Below are 17,551 nucleotides of genomic sequence, written 5' to 3' on the forward strand. Positions count from 1 at the left end.
CAAAATGCATAGCTAATTAGCAAAATTAACACAAAACAGCTAGTTAATCACTGCCTCATGATGTTTTCCTTTTGCATGTAAAGAGTTCTAACCAGTATGTGATGTAAGCCGACCCTTTGTTAATCTTTTACATCATAATTAACCACATTTGTGTAAACTTTACCTGAATACTTTATGTCCACAACTTTAGGATTTGGATAAACGTAGTGGAAATAATATTTCTATTATTAACTGAAAAAGTGTGGGTACAAGTGGTGAATTGTTCTGTTGGTCAGTTTTTTTCTTCAACAGATTGCATCATGAGTTCAAATTTCAAACCCCCCTCTTATTAGTGTAAAATATCGCTTCTTGTAAAAAAGAAACCTAACATTTTGTGTGTATATATATAATCCTCCCTCTTCCGTTTTGTCTCAAACAATTTTCATAACTAAATACTACTACATCATTTTTTGAGTCGTGATCAAATTTCAAATTAATTTATTACTTTAAAACACAACTATTGAATCCACGCCCCAATTTCCAATCCAATTTCAAAACCCAAATCCATTTCCACAAAGATCCCACTTCGAGTTGGATGCAAATTGTAAGTCTCTCCCTAAAATTAGACGTCAGTTCCACCACCATGCAGAAATACTGGGGTCCGTCCAACTTGTCCGGTGCCACAATTGGGAGCTACCTCGCGCGTCCAAATACGCTTGACGGACGTGTTCTCTGTGCCTGGTGACTTTAACTTAATCATGCTGGACTATCTCATCACCGAATCGCGGCTCACTAACATTGGTTGCTGCAACGAGCTCAACACCGGCTATGCCGCCGATGGCTATGCGCGCTCACGAGGCGTGGGTGCGTGTTCTGTTACTTTTCAATGTGGGTGGACACAGTGTTCTGAATGCGATTGCTGGAGCCAGCAGTGATGATTTGCCTGTGATTTGTATGGTTGGAGCGTTGGAGGCCCCAACTCCAATGACTATGGAGCTCATAATAGGATTCTTCACCATACTATTGGGTTGCCTGATTTTAGCCAAGAGCTTAGGTGCTTTCAGAAAGTCACTTGTTATTAGGTAATTAGCACATATTTGAAAGTACTTTTAAAATTGCTAAAAACACTTTCTTATATGTATTGTCGTACCAGAAAAAGGAAATGAATACATCTATAGAATTGTGAACGGTCTAAATGTGTGAGAGTCTAATGCTATGCAGTGGGTGCATACAAGTTTTTCTGTCTCCTTTGCTTTTGTAAATTTTTTTTTTTTTTGGTGTGCAAGTAGCCCTTTACCATATTGGTGGAAATATGTTAAGTTCTTGCACCACGACATGAGTTCAAACCTCGTCGGTGGCTAATGTAACAATTTTTCTCTCCAAGGTTTGCTAAGTTCAGTACGTTGGGTTTAATTGGTAGGCTGTGATAAATAATATAGAAGATGCACCTGAATTGATCGACAAGGCAATTTCAATAGCTTCGGATGGAGAAATTTTTAGTTGTGACGGGAATATGGATGGTACACCACGTGTTTTTATGCAAGTGGTGGAAAATTTTAATTTTTAAGTTATTAACTTTTTGGCACACTCTACCATTTATATAGGGACATGTGGTGTACCATTTCGTATGACGGTCACATTGAAAAATCTCTCATTGGGAAGAAAAGAAAGAAAGCATGTTTACATCAGCATAAGTTGCAACTTGGTTGGAATATTCCTCATCTAGCTTTTATCGTGACCCTATTCCAATTTCATTGCCTCCAAAGGTAATTTTGGCCTGCATTATATTAACAGTTAATTGAGCTACGATTCTGTCTCATTCAGGATTACTTTTGTTGTAAGCACTTGTGTTAGAAGTGTTTTATTATAACCATGTTGGATTTTTTTATTTATTAAAACTCCAAGTTCCTAATGAAAAATCACTTGGAAGTACTTCTACGACCTAATAAAGCACTTTTTAAATTTTTCTGCAAAACGTGCCCTGCAGCACTTTTGTTTGTCAAAAAATACTTTTAACCCTTATTAAATTGTTTGTTTGTTCTGCGATACAGGTTGAGTAATCAAATAGTCTTAGAGGCTGCAGTGGAACCAGCAGCGGACAAGGCAGTGAACCGGTTATGATAGACGGCCAAAAACTTCGATCTGCAGATGCAGCTGATGCCTTTGTTGAGCTAGCCGATGCTTGTGGTTATGCCCTTGCTGTGTTGCCCACGGCAAAGGGACTTTTGCCCTCGGCAAAGGGACTTTTGCCCTCGGCAAAAGGAATTTTGCCGAAACAGCACCCGCATTTCATGGGGACATACTGGGTGGCCATAAGCACTGATTTTGTGTTGCGATTGTGGAGATTGCAGATGCATAAGTATTTGCTGGCCCAGTTTTCAATGACTACACCGCTCTAGATACTCAACCCTAATCAATCAAGAGAAGGCGATTATTGTGCAACCCGATCGTATGATCATAGGGAATAGCCCTGCATTCGGTAGTGTCTTGCTTAAGATATTCCTCAAAACTCTAGCGAAGCGGCTCAAGCGCAACACGACTGCTTATGAGAACTACGTACAGCAGGATACTTGTGCCCGATGGGAAGCCTGCGAAATGTGGACCAAAAGAACATTTGGGGGGTTAATGTTATATTCCAACATGCACAAAACAAGTTATCAAGGAAAACAGCTGTGATTGCTGAGACCGGGGACTCATGGTTTAACTGTCAAAAGCTGAAATTGTCACCGGGTTGCCAATAAGCCAGGGGAAGGTCTTGTGTTTGATGTTGTTTTTAGGGTTTGGTTTATGGGTTGAACTGAAAAATTTGATGATGGGTTTGCAAGTATGAGTTTCAAATACAATATGGATCAATTGGTTGGTCAGTTGGAGGAACTCTTGGGTATGCTCAAGCTGTTCCTACAAAGCGAGTGCTTGATTTCATTGGTGATAGCAGCTTTCAGGTAGGTTTAATAAATTTGCTCCCTTTCCTCTAGCGCTTATTAGCATGCTCCTAAACAAACAATAAGCCGGTATATATAATATGATTAAACACATTTCTATTGTCTGCTTAGTGTTTGTTTAGGAGCGTTCGCGTAAGTGCTAGAAAGGTATTTAATCATATTATATATATTAACTTATTGTCTGTTTAGGTGCGTGCAAATAAGTGTTAGAGGAAAGGGAGCAAATTATTAAACCTACCCGAAAGCTGCCGTAAGCAATGAAAGCAAGCACTCGCATTGTAGGAACAGCTTGAGCATACCCAAGAGTTCCTCCAACTGACCAACCAATTGATCCATATTGCATTTGAAACTCATACCTGCAAACCCATCATCAAAATTTTCATTTCGACTCATAAACCAAACCCTAAAAACAACATCAAACACAAGATTTTTCACCTGGCTTATTGGCAACCCGGAGGAAATTTCAGTTTTTGACAGTTAAACCACGAGTCCCCAGTCTCACCGATCACAGTTGTTTTCCTTGACAACATGTTTTGTTCATGTTGGAACAGAACAACCCCCAAGGTTCGTTTGGTCCACATTTCACAGGCTTCCCATCAGGCACAAATATCCTGCTGTACGTAGTTCTCATAAGCAGTTGTGTTGCGCTTGAGTCACTTCGCTAGAGTTTTGAGGAAATCCTTAAGCAATACACTACCGAATACAGGGCCATTCCCTATGATCACACGGTCGGGTTGCACTATAATCGCCCTCTCTTTGTTGATTAGAGAGGAGCTTCGTTTTTCTGGTGAACAATGGTGGATACACAATTGAGGTTGAGATACATGATGGACCTTACAATGTCATAAAAAATTGGAACTACACTGGACTTGTACATGCCATCCACAATGGGGAAGGCAAATGTTGGACAACCCAAGGTGATGAGTCAGTTAATCATTTGATCAATACTAATTATGTAGGGTTGTGTTTGACAAAACATAAGGGCACCCTTTTTATTTTATTGCCCTCTTTTCTTGTAGTTTGTTGTGAAGCGGAGTTGATTGAAGCATTTGAGATTGCAAATGGTGATAAGAAGAAGTGGTTGTGCTTCATTGAGGTGCTTGTTCACAGGGAAGATTGTAGCAAAGAGCTGCTTCAATTCGGCTCTAGGGCTGCCGCAGCTGATGGCCGTCCGCCCAGACCTAAAGTAGCTTAGTTTGGTTTCTTTTAACACTGTGAACATGTTTTACGTGATCAAAGAGATTGTAATTTCATTGTCATATGTTCTTTAATTAAATTGCAAAGTCAATTCCCCTCCAGCTATGCTATTATATATGAAAAGTTACTATGAGGTGAATTTATTATATTAATAGAAAAAAATATAATATGTTAAAGGAATAAATAAATAAAGTCAAACCCTGATTGTTAAAGAAGTCATAGAACAAGTCAAAACCACTTCTAGTAAAAGTTATAACAAAGAAATTGGGAAAGAGATATACGAGGATAAATAGCTCCAGAACGAAGAATTTGTAATTTCTTTGTCATGTTTTATAATGAATGGATAATGTTTCTTACTTTTACATGCGCAAGTTTCAAAACTGTTGTCCATACTATTTTAACTTGAAATCTCCTATGAATTAAAGGTCGAGTACCATTATACAAAAGATCATGAATTTTTTCAGACTCTCCTTTCTTATCCTTCTGTAAAGTTTCACGATTATCTAAACTGTATATTTTATATCACTCTTCAAAAATTAACTCAGTTGAAAATGAACTAAACTCAAATCGTTTAGTAATCAAATAATTATCTCAACAGCTAGACAAACCGTGTCCTTAAATTAAATACTAATTTTTAACAAGATTAATTGAACTGTTATGATTTCTAATTTGATTAATATTTTGTAAAACTAATTTTTAAATGGTGAACTAAAAACTAAAGTGCTTGATTATCACAACAATAGAAGATAGAAGTGAAAAGTCCATGTGGTTGTGAGTTTGGACATGGGTTCACTAACATTCCTCGTAAAGAATGGAAAAAATGTTTCTCACACGGCAAATCAAGCAACATAAAATTCACAATTATATTTGGCTGCTTGCACCGTATGATTAAAGATAGGGTAAATCTAAAAGATGTTCGGGGAAGTCATGTGTCTCGGATTGGCGGGAGCGGTGGCGCCGCGCATACTGACTCCCATGTCAAAGACGTGTAGCCTTCTCAATTTAAATAAATTTTTATTAGTGTCACATATTCAAGCGATAATTCATGTCATAATAAGTAGAAAACGTGAAATCACATTTATGTGTCTATATGCATATTTTATGATATGTGAAGTATTAATTTTTTCATGTGGCAAATATGTGATGGACTTGGAGTAAAGTTTTTGCAGGATCGTCGTGTGCTCTGGCTTGTAAAGTCATCTAATAAGAAGTTGTCATATTGTTACAAGTAGGATGGGATTAATCAAAACATTTTGTTTGGTATTGTGAGATAATGTGGGACCAGAGAAATAATCCTGTGGTTCAGTGAAATATTTCTCATTAACTTGAAATACCATTACGGTGCATTGCATGCAAGTTATTCTCATTGTAATGGACAACACATAAAATGCTTCACATGAGTTTTGGCCGTTAGGCTCTTAGCCAATAATTTAATAGTCAAGATCTAACGATTAAAAATCTCAGTGCCTAAGATAAATCATTCTAGAATCTTTTAGAACACATTATGCTCGGTACCCTCAAAGAAATATGATAACCACCCATCTTTTATTTCATTCTACATACTCTTATTTAACATATGAGTACAATATTAAATGAATCAAATGGAAAAAACTAAGATGAAATGTGAGAATGTGAGAACAATGTCCCGTGTCGGTAAAGAATCAAACCTTGTAAGACCCTCAAGTTGCTGACTAATTTTATGATAAAATCTCATTAATCATTAATTTAAAAAAACATAATGAGCGTTTATCATTCCTCCTTTCTAAAATTTGATCACCTAAGAGCATAACCAAAAGAGATGTCAAAATCCTAAGTGGAATGCGACTGTGCATATTAATGGTGATATCAAAAGTTTCTCCAACCAAAGTGTTATTTGTTGACTGGATTTAAAGGTTTTGTGATTTGGAGTCAAATTTGACATCAATATCAAATTTATTTTGAATTCATTTTAATGGTGGGTGCCTTATTCCACTAACATTTCAACTAATAAAAAATTTGTTTCAATTTTTTTTTAATAATTACAACCATTTGAAGCTCTATTTAAATAATTAAATAACATTTAACAATTCAGTTGGAAAAGTACAAAATTTGACATAACACTTCAGATTACCACACATCAGCCATCAATTGTAATTTGATTCTTATAATTTGACATTGCAGTCTAAAGAACATCTTCATAGGTGATGTCAAATCTTAGGTAGAGATAGGTCTATGCATTTTGACATAAAAGATCCTTCCAACTGAAATGTTATTTGCTAATTGGATTCGAAACCTTTGTGTATAGGAGTCAAATTTGATATCAATGTGAAATTTATTTTTTATTAGTTTAATGATGAACCATTTCCACTAACATTTCAACCAATAAGATTTTGTTTCAACAATTTTTTTAATAAAAACAACCATTTAATGTTGTGCCTTGGCCCGTTCGTTAGTGCGGAACCGATATTCAGATTACAACCTCACCAAAAATCACACACAGTTGAACAAAATCAAATACAAGAAATTAAGACGCAGAGAAATTTACGAGGTTCGGCAAAAAACTGTCTACGTCCCCGGAGAGATATTGCTCTTCACTATGAGAATAACAGTACAAGTATACATGAGTTAAATCAACATAACCCAATCCCATATCCCTTGTACACCCACTCACAGAATTTTCCCAAGAGCCTCACTCTACCCCAAGAGTTCTTTCACAAGAAATCTTTCACTCTAGCTCTCTTGATTTCTCTCACCCTTACCCATGGTAGAGCCAAATGCTCTCACCATCTCTTTGGATGCTTTACATCTCTTCATCCGTGCACATTTTGCCAAATGCTCTCACCATTTTATGCTTTTCTTAATCCAAGCCTTCTCCCACAAAACATGGCTTTGGAAAAACCACAAAACATGGCTTTGAAAAAGTCACAAAACATGGCTTTGAAAAAAGCCACAAAACATGGCACTAATTTGGCCACTATCCAACAATCTCTACCTTGGCCAAATTGTATCAAAGTCCATTGGCCTTACGTACCAGCATGCACACTCTGAATCAACCTCGTTGGTCCTGTTCCGATTCAGTCACTGCCAATGCATGTGCAGCTGCTGCAAGCAGAAAAAACTTTTAGCTTCAGACAGGATCTCGACACATCCTCGTCTCCTCCAGCAGGTTTTCCTCCTCTTCATTGTCTGCAACTTGGAAACTTGTCAGTGCACCCATTTCCAGCAACACCCGTCGAGCCAGACAAACATTCCTCACACTTCCTCCTACCTCAGGACCTTCTCATCACATGTGAATCCCATAGCTCCACCTGCTGCAAAACCCCTGCAACACTTGAGACTAAACATCACCAGGAGAAGTGTTGCTTCGAGTACCTAGAGGGCATACTCAAAGTCTTCCACCACAAACTTGCTAACCCGGCCTTGCACCCGTAGCACTGTGGACCCTTGCCTCCGGAACCGGATCCGAACCTGCTGTCTCTCTCAGATCCTCTTTCCAATTTTCTTCCACGATTTCAACCTTGAATAGCTTAAGCAGTCTTGTGCCCACCATCATCCATGGTCTCTTGTGTGTATCATTCCACACCAAAGAAGCTTGCACCTGCTCCAAACTTACTGTTTCTTTCCTTGCAGTAAAGTTTCACAAGGTTCTCGTACAAATATGAAAGTGAGGTAAGAAGAAAGAGGCCTTTGTCTTCTTCCTCAACATCAACTTTCCCAGTTGATCCAAGCATCCCTAAACACGGCTTCCATTTCTTCAGGCTTCCATTACTCTCCTTTACCAAGAGCAAAACCGCCTCTCCCTTTAAACTGCTCAACTGAAAATTCCATGGTGAACAACAAATCTGGACCTCCCACGAACCAAAGCCCCCAACGATGCTCTGATACCAATTGTTGTGCCTTGGCCCGTTCGTTAGTGCGGAACCGAGATTCAGATTACAACCTCACCAAAAATCACACACAGTTGAACAAAATAAAATACAAGAAATAAAGACGCAGAGAAATTTACGAGGTTCGGCAAAAAACTGTCTACGTCCCCGGAGAGATATTGCTCTTCACTATAAGAATAACAGTACAAGTATACATGAGTTAAATCAACATAACCCAATCCCATATCCCTTGTACACCCACTCACAGAATTTTCCCAAGAGCCTCACTCTACCCCAAGAGTTCTTTCACAAGAAATCTTTCACTCTAGCTCTCTTGATTTCTCTCACCCTTACCCATGGTAGAGCCAAATGCTCTCACCATCTCTTTGGATGCTTTACATCTCTTCATCCGTGCACATTTTGCCAAATGCTCTCACCATTTTATGCTTTTCTTAATCCAAGCCTTCTCCCACAAAACATGGCTTTGGAAAAACCACAAAACATGGCTTTGAAAAAGTCACAAAACATGGCTTTGAAAAAAGCCACAAAACATGGCACTAATTTGGCCACTATCCAACATTTAAATCTTTACATTATTAAAAAAAAAAAAAAATATTTGAGAAATCGGTTGGAGAAACATAAAATTTGATATAAGATTTAATATTACCACATCAGCCAACAATTACTGCAGGAGTTTGTCTTTGTGCTATGGAGAATTTGGAAGTCTCAGAATGAAATGGTATTTAATGGAGTCCTTGTTAACCCTATGGAGATGGTTCATGTGGTCAGGAAACAAATCTTGGAGTTTCGAGTTGCTCAAGGTGCTGAGAGGGGTGAACCTGACGAGCTGGAGCTGAGGCAGGGAGAAACCTTTGCGGGTCAGTTGGTTAGGTGGAGAAGGCCGTCGTTTGGTGTGCTCAAAATTAACTGGGATGGGACTTGGTGCGGGAAGACTGGCAAATGAGGCTATTGGTGGGTTTTGATGGACTTTGCTGGGATGTTGCTTGCGGCGGGAGGACCCTTTTTCAGCACGGCAGCAATGGCAGAGGCTGCTGCCTTACGTGCTGCGGTACAGGTTTGCATCGAGATGGGTTGTCAAAATGTGGACATTGAATCCGACTCCTTGATGCTTATTCAAATGATCAATAAGGAATATGCAATTGATGCTACTTTGGAATGGTTTCTTTATGATATTGGGCTGTTGGTCTCTCAATTAGGAAGGGTGATGTTTATGTTTGTAAATCGGAATGGAAATGCCGTTGATCATGTTGTAGTCTTATGTGTTGCCTTGTATGGAGGTGCTTTCTGTTGGGACACTCTGGGTCCGGAATTTTTATTTAATATTTTAGCGAAAGATGTAAACATTTCGATTGGTATTTAATAAAATCTACCATTTGACTGAAAAAAAAAAAACAATTATAATTTGATTCTAATAATTTAATATTTTTATCGAAGATAGTCTAACAAGAGTGTAAGGCCTTATTTACCATAGAAGAAAAAGGGCCGCCTGGTCGGTGACCATGTAGGAGAAAAAGGCTTACATTCATGCCTGTGATTGCGTCCCACGTCACTACATGACATGTTAATTGGTACGTACGTGTTCAGCGCCGACTGCAATGCGCAATTACCAGCGACTCTTCCGGTTTCCACAGACCGTGGATTTCAGTCCTTTAAAACCTTTGCTCACGGAATTGTCTCCCCTTACGGCGCCGTTTACCCTGCCAACCTTGACGCGTGACGTGTCTTTTCTTTCTATTCTTGTCCTTGTGGTCGTCTTTGTGATTTGAACAATTATGCGCCACTAACCAGAAACCGACAACGGTAGGCTGAAGAGGTTATGTTTTTTTTTTTTTTTTTTTTTTTTTTTACAGACAATATTATTTATATTAAATAAGAGAGGGTATGTTTAGCATCTTAAGGAAAGAGGGTGTGTTTAGCATCTTAGTCTTATAATAAACTAGCAATAATATGGTTTAAATTTGCATTTGACAAGAATCGAAACTAAAACCTCTCACTTCTAAGTGAAAAAGAATACAATTAGATTGTAGGAGATTATGATCTAATTTTATTATTTTTTGGGAATTAGGATAAACCGGATTAAAGCTAATAATTAGTTGATGCTTTTTCTTCAAAACCAAGAAAATGTGTCCACGGCCGATTGTAGAATTTACCTTTTGAGAAATGTTAGGGAGACTCTTAAAAGTGAAATAGTATAAATTATTATACTAAAAACATGAAGTGTTTGAGAGTTTATGGAGAGTCCTACATTGAGAGTCTCCTTAACATTTCTCTTACTATTTTGAGTTGACAGTTACAATTATTGCACTAATACACACACACACACACACACACACACACACACACACACATATATACAGATCCCTTAAGGGGAAGGATCCCCATTTTTTCAAAAAAATGGCCTGACCATTGGATGAAGTGGGTAGTTGAGATTAAATAACTGATATACAGAGCTGATATAATCTTTCTTTTTCCCTTTTCTTTTCTAGTTCCCGCCTCTTCCTTGCAACACAGACACACATCATCTCCCATGAATAGAGCTTCGCACCAGCCAAATCACAGGCCATTGCGAATAACCTTTGAGATTTCAGGTATGGGTCTCTTCCTCATTCACTATTTTAGATGATTAATTTGAAACTTGGGTTGAATAATTGGGGTTTTTTCTGATTTGGGATGTCCAAATTTCTATTTGCAGACAAACAGGGAAACAAATCCAAAGTGTGATTTGCTCAGCTTATAAGGTTGAAAGACAAGCAGCAGTAGATATGCAAAATCATTTTTGACTCTAGAGTTTGATAACATTAAGCAGGTAAAAGGGGAGGCGAATGAGACATTTTTCTTCTGTTGCTTGAACATTGTTTTTTCATTCTATCAGGTTTGAAAGATATCTTTGGAGAGGTTCCCAGAAGAAAAGCAGCTGTGTTTCGATTACAAGTGAGTTAGTCGATCATACTATTGCACTTACTTATTTTTCCTTTATCCAGAAGTCGAAAACATGTATCTTAAGTACTTAAAACTCATAAATACGAAACCCACTACAGAAAACTCACCTCGAAGAGGTTTATCGCCTTGGAAAAGCATGTTACTCACATAGACAATTCAATGAAAATCGAGAGGCAATGGATAATTTGAGTGGTTTTCTTTAGGGTTTTAAGGTAAAGACCTTTTGAGTTCTAATTCAAATTGGTTACAGATTTTTCTTGAATAATTTGAGTTTTGTTCTTCTTTTCAAGTTTTGTTGATGCTTTTTATTATTCTTTTTGGTGTGGATGTTTGATTGTGCTAATGTTCATGTTCAAGTTATGGAAGCTAATGAGATGGCTATTGAAGTTACGGGAACTGTTGAAATGCCTATTCAAGTTATGGAAGCTAATGAGATGATTATTGAAGTTACGGGAACTGATGAAATGCCTGTTCAAGTTATGGAAGCTAATGAAATGCAAGGTCCAATGGAAAATCAGTTAGAAATTGTAGCTGGTATTTGTTTTTTCTATCCTCAAGTAACAAATGAGTTTAAGCCTACCATAGGTCAACGTTTCGAAGCATTAGACGAAGTGCTTGAATTTTACAACAACTATGCAAGGGAGGCTTGGTTTAGTGTCCGAATGCATTCAAGTAAGAAAAATAAGGATGGTGAGATCACGAGAAAGGAGTTTGTGTGCAACAAAGAGGGAAGTAATACAAAAGAATGGATTGGTGACGAACAAAAGCGTCATGGATTAACCAAATATGGTTGTAAAGCAAGATTGATAGTTGTGAGATCTAAATTTGGTGGGTATGCAGTCACCATATTTGACGAAGGTCATAATCATCCAATGACATCCCCACGAAGACGCCACTTGCTAAAGTCTCATCGCAAGGTTACCAAGTGTCATAAAATATTAGCTGATCAGCTAAACGTGGCAAACATACCTCCACACAAACAGTTTGACATTCTTGGATTGCAGGTAGGTGGAATTGAAAATGTTGGTTGTACACAAGAAGATTTATATAACCATCGAAGAAAAGTGCGAAACAAGATGAAGGGGTATGATGGAAAAATGTTGCATGATCATTTTTTGCTAAAGCAAGAAAGAAATTCTGAATTCACATTCAAGATTCAAGCAAATGAAGAACACAAGATTACTCAATGTTTTTGGGCCGATGCAAGTTGGCAAGCATACAAGTTTTATGGTGATGTGGTCATTTTTGACACTACATACAGCACCAACTGGTATAGTATGATATTTGCCCTGTTTATGGGTGTAAATAATCATTTTTGCTGGTGCCTTTCTAAGTGACGGGACGAAAAATTCATTCGTTTGGTTATTTAGAGAATTTTTGAATGCCATGCTAGGTGATGCTCCAAAAATGATTATTATTGATCAAGATCTGGCAATGACAAAAGCCATTCCTTACTATTTTCCAAACATGTTTCACAGATTCTGAACGTGGCATATTTTGGATAAGTTCTCGAGCAAGCTTCCTGCAATGAAATACAAAGATCATTATTTAGATTTCAAAGCATGTATTTGGGAGTCAAAGACTAGAGAGGAGTTTGATGGCCATTGTTTCAAAAAGTGGATTATCTGGTAATGGCTGGTTGCAATCGATATATAGGATTCGATCTACTTGGGTTCCAACCTATGTGAATCATGTTTTTTCTGCAAATTGCTCAACTAGTCAAAGAGCTAAGAGTGGACATTCATTTCTAAAGAAACATGTTTCCAAGAACGACTCATTCCTCGAGTTTATGGTTAAATATAATAGGGCATTGGTACGCCAACGCCATTCGGAGTTGAAGGCAAATCATATTGATTTGAACGAGAGGCCAAAACTCAAATGCCCTATTAAGATGGATACGCAAATGGCCAATCTTTATACACGTAGTAGCTCTTACCTTGATTTTCAAGAGTAGTTGTGGGAAAGTTACAGCTATAATATTGAGCTTACAAGCGAAAATGATACTTGCAACATGTTTAAAGTTTTGTCCATTGATGACAAAAAAGGTAGAGTTCGTGAAATTTTGTATGAAAAATCCAGGGATTTTGCATCATGTAGCTGCAAACAATTTGATAGTTCAGGAATCCCATGCAGCCATCTTTTGGCATATTTGCATAAAATACGTCAATTTCAGATATTGCCGGATGAATACATATTGAAGAGATGCACTAAATCTGCAAAATCATCGGTTACGGTTTCTAATGTGGAGATATCTGTCGACAAATCCGTACTTGAAAGGCGTGGTAAATTATTCTAACAATATTTGCATTTGATTGATAAAGTCATTATAAATGATGAGGCAAGTAAATTCTTTTGTGAGGCGATGGATGCTGTGAATGAGAAGATTAAACCATTGGTTGGTGATACCAATGAAAATGTGGAACCTTCTGCAACCAAAGGAGATATGGAATGTCGTGCAAAAAGAAAATTGATAGTAGATGATGTTGGTTTTCTTGAACTTGATCCTGTTAAGACCAAATGATCTGGAAAAAGACATAAAAAGGGAAAAGAGAAAGGAAAATGCAAGAAGAGGGTTAATGGTAACCTTTGTCATGGGTGTGGGCAATATGGAGTTAATCATGACAAAAGAAATTGTCCGGAGCTCCACAATCGGTAAGAATACATATTCCGTGTGTTTTTCTATGTATATCGTGCAATTAATATATCAATAGTTGAAATGCGTTTGTTGTCTTTGATGTATAATAGCATTATTATTGTTAATCAACATTTTTATGATTTCTATTTTGGTTAATTGCAGGATGAGCATCACTCATTGTCCATAGGAAGCTAATCTCATTTTTTTGTTCCTAATTTGCATGGTGTTAATGAGGTTCCTTTGTTTTGCATAAGTTTACTCTATGAATTTGGAGGAATTGGCCATGAACTTGCAGGATGAGGAGCACTCATTGTCCATAGGAAGCTGATCTCATTTTTTTTGTTCCTAATTTGTATGGTGTTAATGAGGTTCCTCTGTTTTGCATAAGTTTATTCTATGAATTTGGAGGAATTGGCCATGAACTTGAAGGAATTCACGTATTTTGTATGACTTTATTTAGAAATTTATAGTTCAATGATAAAGAACAATAGCATACCAACTTTGGAGGCAACATGGAAGACATCAAATGCCTTTTTTTTATTTCATGAATATCAATCCAATTCTTTTACAATGCTTCTCATACATAGTGAAAAATAATAACAATTTACAAAATGCTGATAAATAACTTTGGAGTCAACATGGAAGACATCTGCAACTTCTTTTCTTATTGCTGCTTGCTGCTAATTGCTAAAGCTTGAGTTTTGCAACTTCATTTTCATACTCTGCTTGCTGGTTGCTGCTCATCAACTCAGCAACTCGAATAAGAAATTCATGATATGAGTGAGGCTTCATTTTGTAAACCAAGATATGAAAACAGGTCAAGAACTTGACCAAGGCTCCTGTGATCTTGACGTTTAGCTTCCTCTTTGAAATGAATAAATGCCTTCAATTGATTTTCACTCTCCTATGCAGTGCCATAGATCCTCTGCAGCATCGGTTTCTTTTCATCTCCTCTGCAGCATGGGTTCCTTTAAATTTCCATCTTAAGACTCGACACAAACATTGTACATTTCACTTGTGTAGCTAATAAAAATATCATTTACGCACAGTTCCTTCACATTAAATCATCACCTTCCATACTATATTGAGACTGAAAATAATGAAACCCTTACCACTATACCAAAGTGCTTTCTGGTGTTTTAAATGTATATGTCTGTGTGCAGGTCGAACCAAATTGACCAAATATGCACAAGAAAAAACATTAGCTGCCCTGCACAAAATCATTCGGCAAACTGATTAAGATTTTCATACCAAAATACAGCGATTTGTAGAAAACGGACAAGGAAAATGAAATAACAAATGTCTAGAAATTGAAAGACTAATAAAGTAAGATTGTGACCAAAGACTCATCACAGCAAACATACAGAAAGCATACCAACTACAATAAATATCTGAGGCAATCACGCACCAAGTTAAGGAAAAAAAGGAAGTTTCAGTTGCTACAGTATAAGAACTTTTCACATTAGACTACTAATTCAAAGGGTACAATTGAGAAAAAAAAATGAACCCCACATGTGACCAGCTATGTTGTTCCATGACAATATCAAAGCCCATGTATATAAACCTGAAAAGAAAAAATGTACAGTTCTTCCACTTACCATTCCTGTGAACAATATTGACATAATACCAGATAGACCAAGACCTTCTCCAAGCATGTAACTAAACAAATGATAGTTCTACATCAATTTGCATATAAGGAGAAGACCTTAAAACTAATTTACATAAGATGAAAAACAGCCAAGAAGATCACTCACGAGAAATATGGAAAGAGGACAAACAAACAACACTCCAAGTTTTGAAGACTGAAAAGATAACAAGACAACCTCTTTATTTCCACTGTAGTACTAACTAAACAAAGGCTAGCAAAGAATGGAAGAAAAGAATCACTCACTTGTCAATATCCAACCCTGCATACTTAAAAAGGTTTTCACAATTAAGGTTTCACAATTAAGATCACTCACTTGTCAACAGCCATAGCCATCACGAGTGCACACTGCAGTCAAACACATATAAATAGTTCATCACCATTATCAACTACTCTGCATAGGATTTTCAAAAATGGATAACTAACCTGCAATGCAAATGGCATCATTGGCAATATATGGCATATACAGAGTCATTTTTTAAGTAAAAGCAAATGGCAAACAATTTAATTAGTAATGAAAATGGCAGCCTCAATAACAAATCCTTACCAATCTGGGGCTTTCCCTGCAAAATCAAAACCCCAAAGGTTATAAGGTCCCGAGTTCATACTCTATTAATTTAGTCCATTCAAAAGGTCTTTACCCTAAAACCCGAAATAAAACCACCAAATTTATAGACACATTTGAAACCAGAACCATCCCGAATCATAATGCAATAGGTTTTTGTGTTTAGAATTTGAAAAATATAAACCCCAATTGTTCAACCCAAATTCCAAATTAATCACCTAAATAGTGAATGAGGAGGAGACCTATACCTGAAATCTCAAAGGTTATTCACGATGGCCTGTGATTTGGCTGGTGCGAAGCTCTGTTCATGGGAGATGATGTGCGTCTGTGTCACAAGGAAGATGCAGGAACCAGAAAAGAAAAGGGAAAAAGAAAGATTATATCAGCTCTGTATATCAGCTATGTAATCTCAACCACCCATTTCATCCAATAGTCAGGAGAAGGCTCCCCATTTTTTTGAAAAAATGGGGATCCCTCCCCTTAGGGGATCTGTATATATATATTGTGAACAAAACTGCACTAATGTTTTGAATTCCCTTTACATGTTACATAATATTAAATGTCACAAGTATTAGACAGTCTGAATATAAGGAGCCATAACAAAAATACCAATACAAATCAATTTAGGTAATCCAATGCTCTTAACATTTTATTCTACGTAGCACAAAAGAACTTTCTTGGTTTTTTTTTCTTTTTTTAACAGTTTGTTCATCTTATTGATGCACGTTCTGAATATTGGTGTCCACAATATTAGAATTCAACGCATTCCTGCTAATTTGACTTCGACACTAAACTAAGCCACACAAAACCATGACATTTCCAACCCAAAACGCAAAGGAAAAAGAAAGAAGATTAGCACATGGTGCCATGATGGTGGTCCTTTGGCCTCAAAATACAAGGTGTTCAACTTATGTGATGAGAATCAAAACTAAAATTTTGTAAATGGTATCGAACATGGTTTTGTCAAATCAAGAGTTTTACGAAGCATGATATTAATGCGTTCATTCCATATAATCAAACTATATATATTGCATTAGTTCCACAAAAAAAATAGAATATATCACACACATTACAAAAGTTCTATTTTATTTGCACAAAATAATGTTAGTGATATTAATATACTAAGCATAACACACATCACACAAAGTGTGTTTTTGTTTGGACCCAAATTTATACCATCGGTCCGTGCAATCAAGGCTTTTGAGTGAACATAACTCCCAACCGTTGGATGGAAAACTGAGGATAATTTTGTTAATGTTAAAAGATAATATTATGATTTTTATCATAATAATTATATTTTAATATGAATTATCCTTACATATTCTTAAACGGAATAAATAAGATGCAGATTGCAAGTGGTACAAGTCAAATTGACTTGGAATTCATGGATGGGGTTGTTGCATGTGATGTTTCTTGGAATATGGTGATTATATTAAGTTGATGAGTCAACATGCATACACGTGGAGGGCTCGGAGATGAGATCAAGTTGATATTTTTTGATAATGCATGATTACACTCTTTTTAAACCTTTTGATTACATGACATCCAATGATTCTTATTTATTCATTAAATGACATGGATGCTTATGTGGATTTTAACTAATATTAAAATATAAAATAAAATTGAAAAAAAAACATAAAATCTAGAAAATTAAAACTAAAATTAAAAAAGGAAGAAACCCTAGTTGTACGTAGTCCTCTGTCTCCCCCTTTGCAGATGTGGTTTTGCAACTCAATGTCTTGGAAACGGTAGTTGTCATGGAAACGACACTTTGTTCCTTGG

General features: G+C 36.8%; 1 protein-coding gene and 2 long non-coding RNA genes across 4 annotated transcripts; 2 read left to right on the plus strand and 1 right to left on the minus strand.

Annotated features, from left to right (window-relative positions):
• Positions 1–432: 432 nt before the first annotated feature.
• Positions 433–4,264, plus strand: LOC137722093 (uncharacterized). The gene is made up of 3 exons (XM_088692748.1): positions 433–1,061; positions 2,031–3,838; positions 3,941–4,264. Exons 1-2 carry the CDS (start codon positions 808–810, stop codon positions 2,098–2,100), a joined length of 324 nt encoding a protein of 107 aa, XP_088548874.1. The 5' UTR covers positions 433–807; the 3' UTR covers positions 2,101–3,838; positions 3,941–4,264.
• A 9,113-nt stretch (positions 4,265–13,377) lies between these two features.
• LOC148697585 (uncharacterized) lies at positions 13,378–14,070 on the plus strand. The gene is made up of 2 exons (XR_015961757.1): positions 13,378–13,576; positions 13,722–14,070. It is a non-coding gene; the product is annotated as an uncharacterized LOC148697585 (long non-coding RNA).
• Positions 14,071–14,077: 7 nt separating this feature from the next.
• On the minus strand, positions 14,078–16,688 carry LOC148697586 (uncharacterized). 2 transcript variants are annotated; one of them, XR_015961756.1, is made up of 5 exons: positions 16,018–16,688; positions 15,752–15,767; positions 15,451–15,552; positions 14,672–14,769; positions 14,078–14,512 (listed from the first exon to the last, which is right to left on the minus strand). It is a non-coding gene; the product is annotated as an uncharacterized LOC148697586 (long non-coding RNA). The 2 variants fall into 2 exon arrangements; XR_015961755.1 differs by having other exon boundaries at positions 15,521–15,552; positions 16,018–16,678.
• Between the last annotated feature and the right edge of the window lie 863 nt (positions 16,689–17,551).

This window comes from Pyrus communis, chromosome 4, assembly GCF_041283825.1.
Source record: "Pyrus communis isolate YQ-2024b chromosome 4, ASM4128382v1, whole genome shotgun sequence".
In the NCBI taxonomy this organism is placed as follows: Eukaryota; Viridiplantae; Streptophyta; class Magnoliopsida; order Rosales; family Rosaceae; genus Pyrus; species Pyrus communis.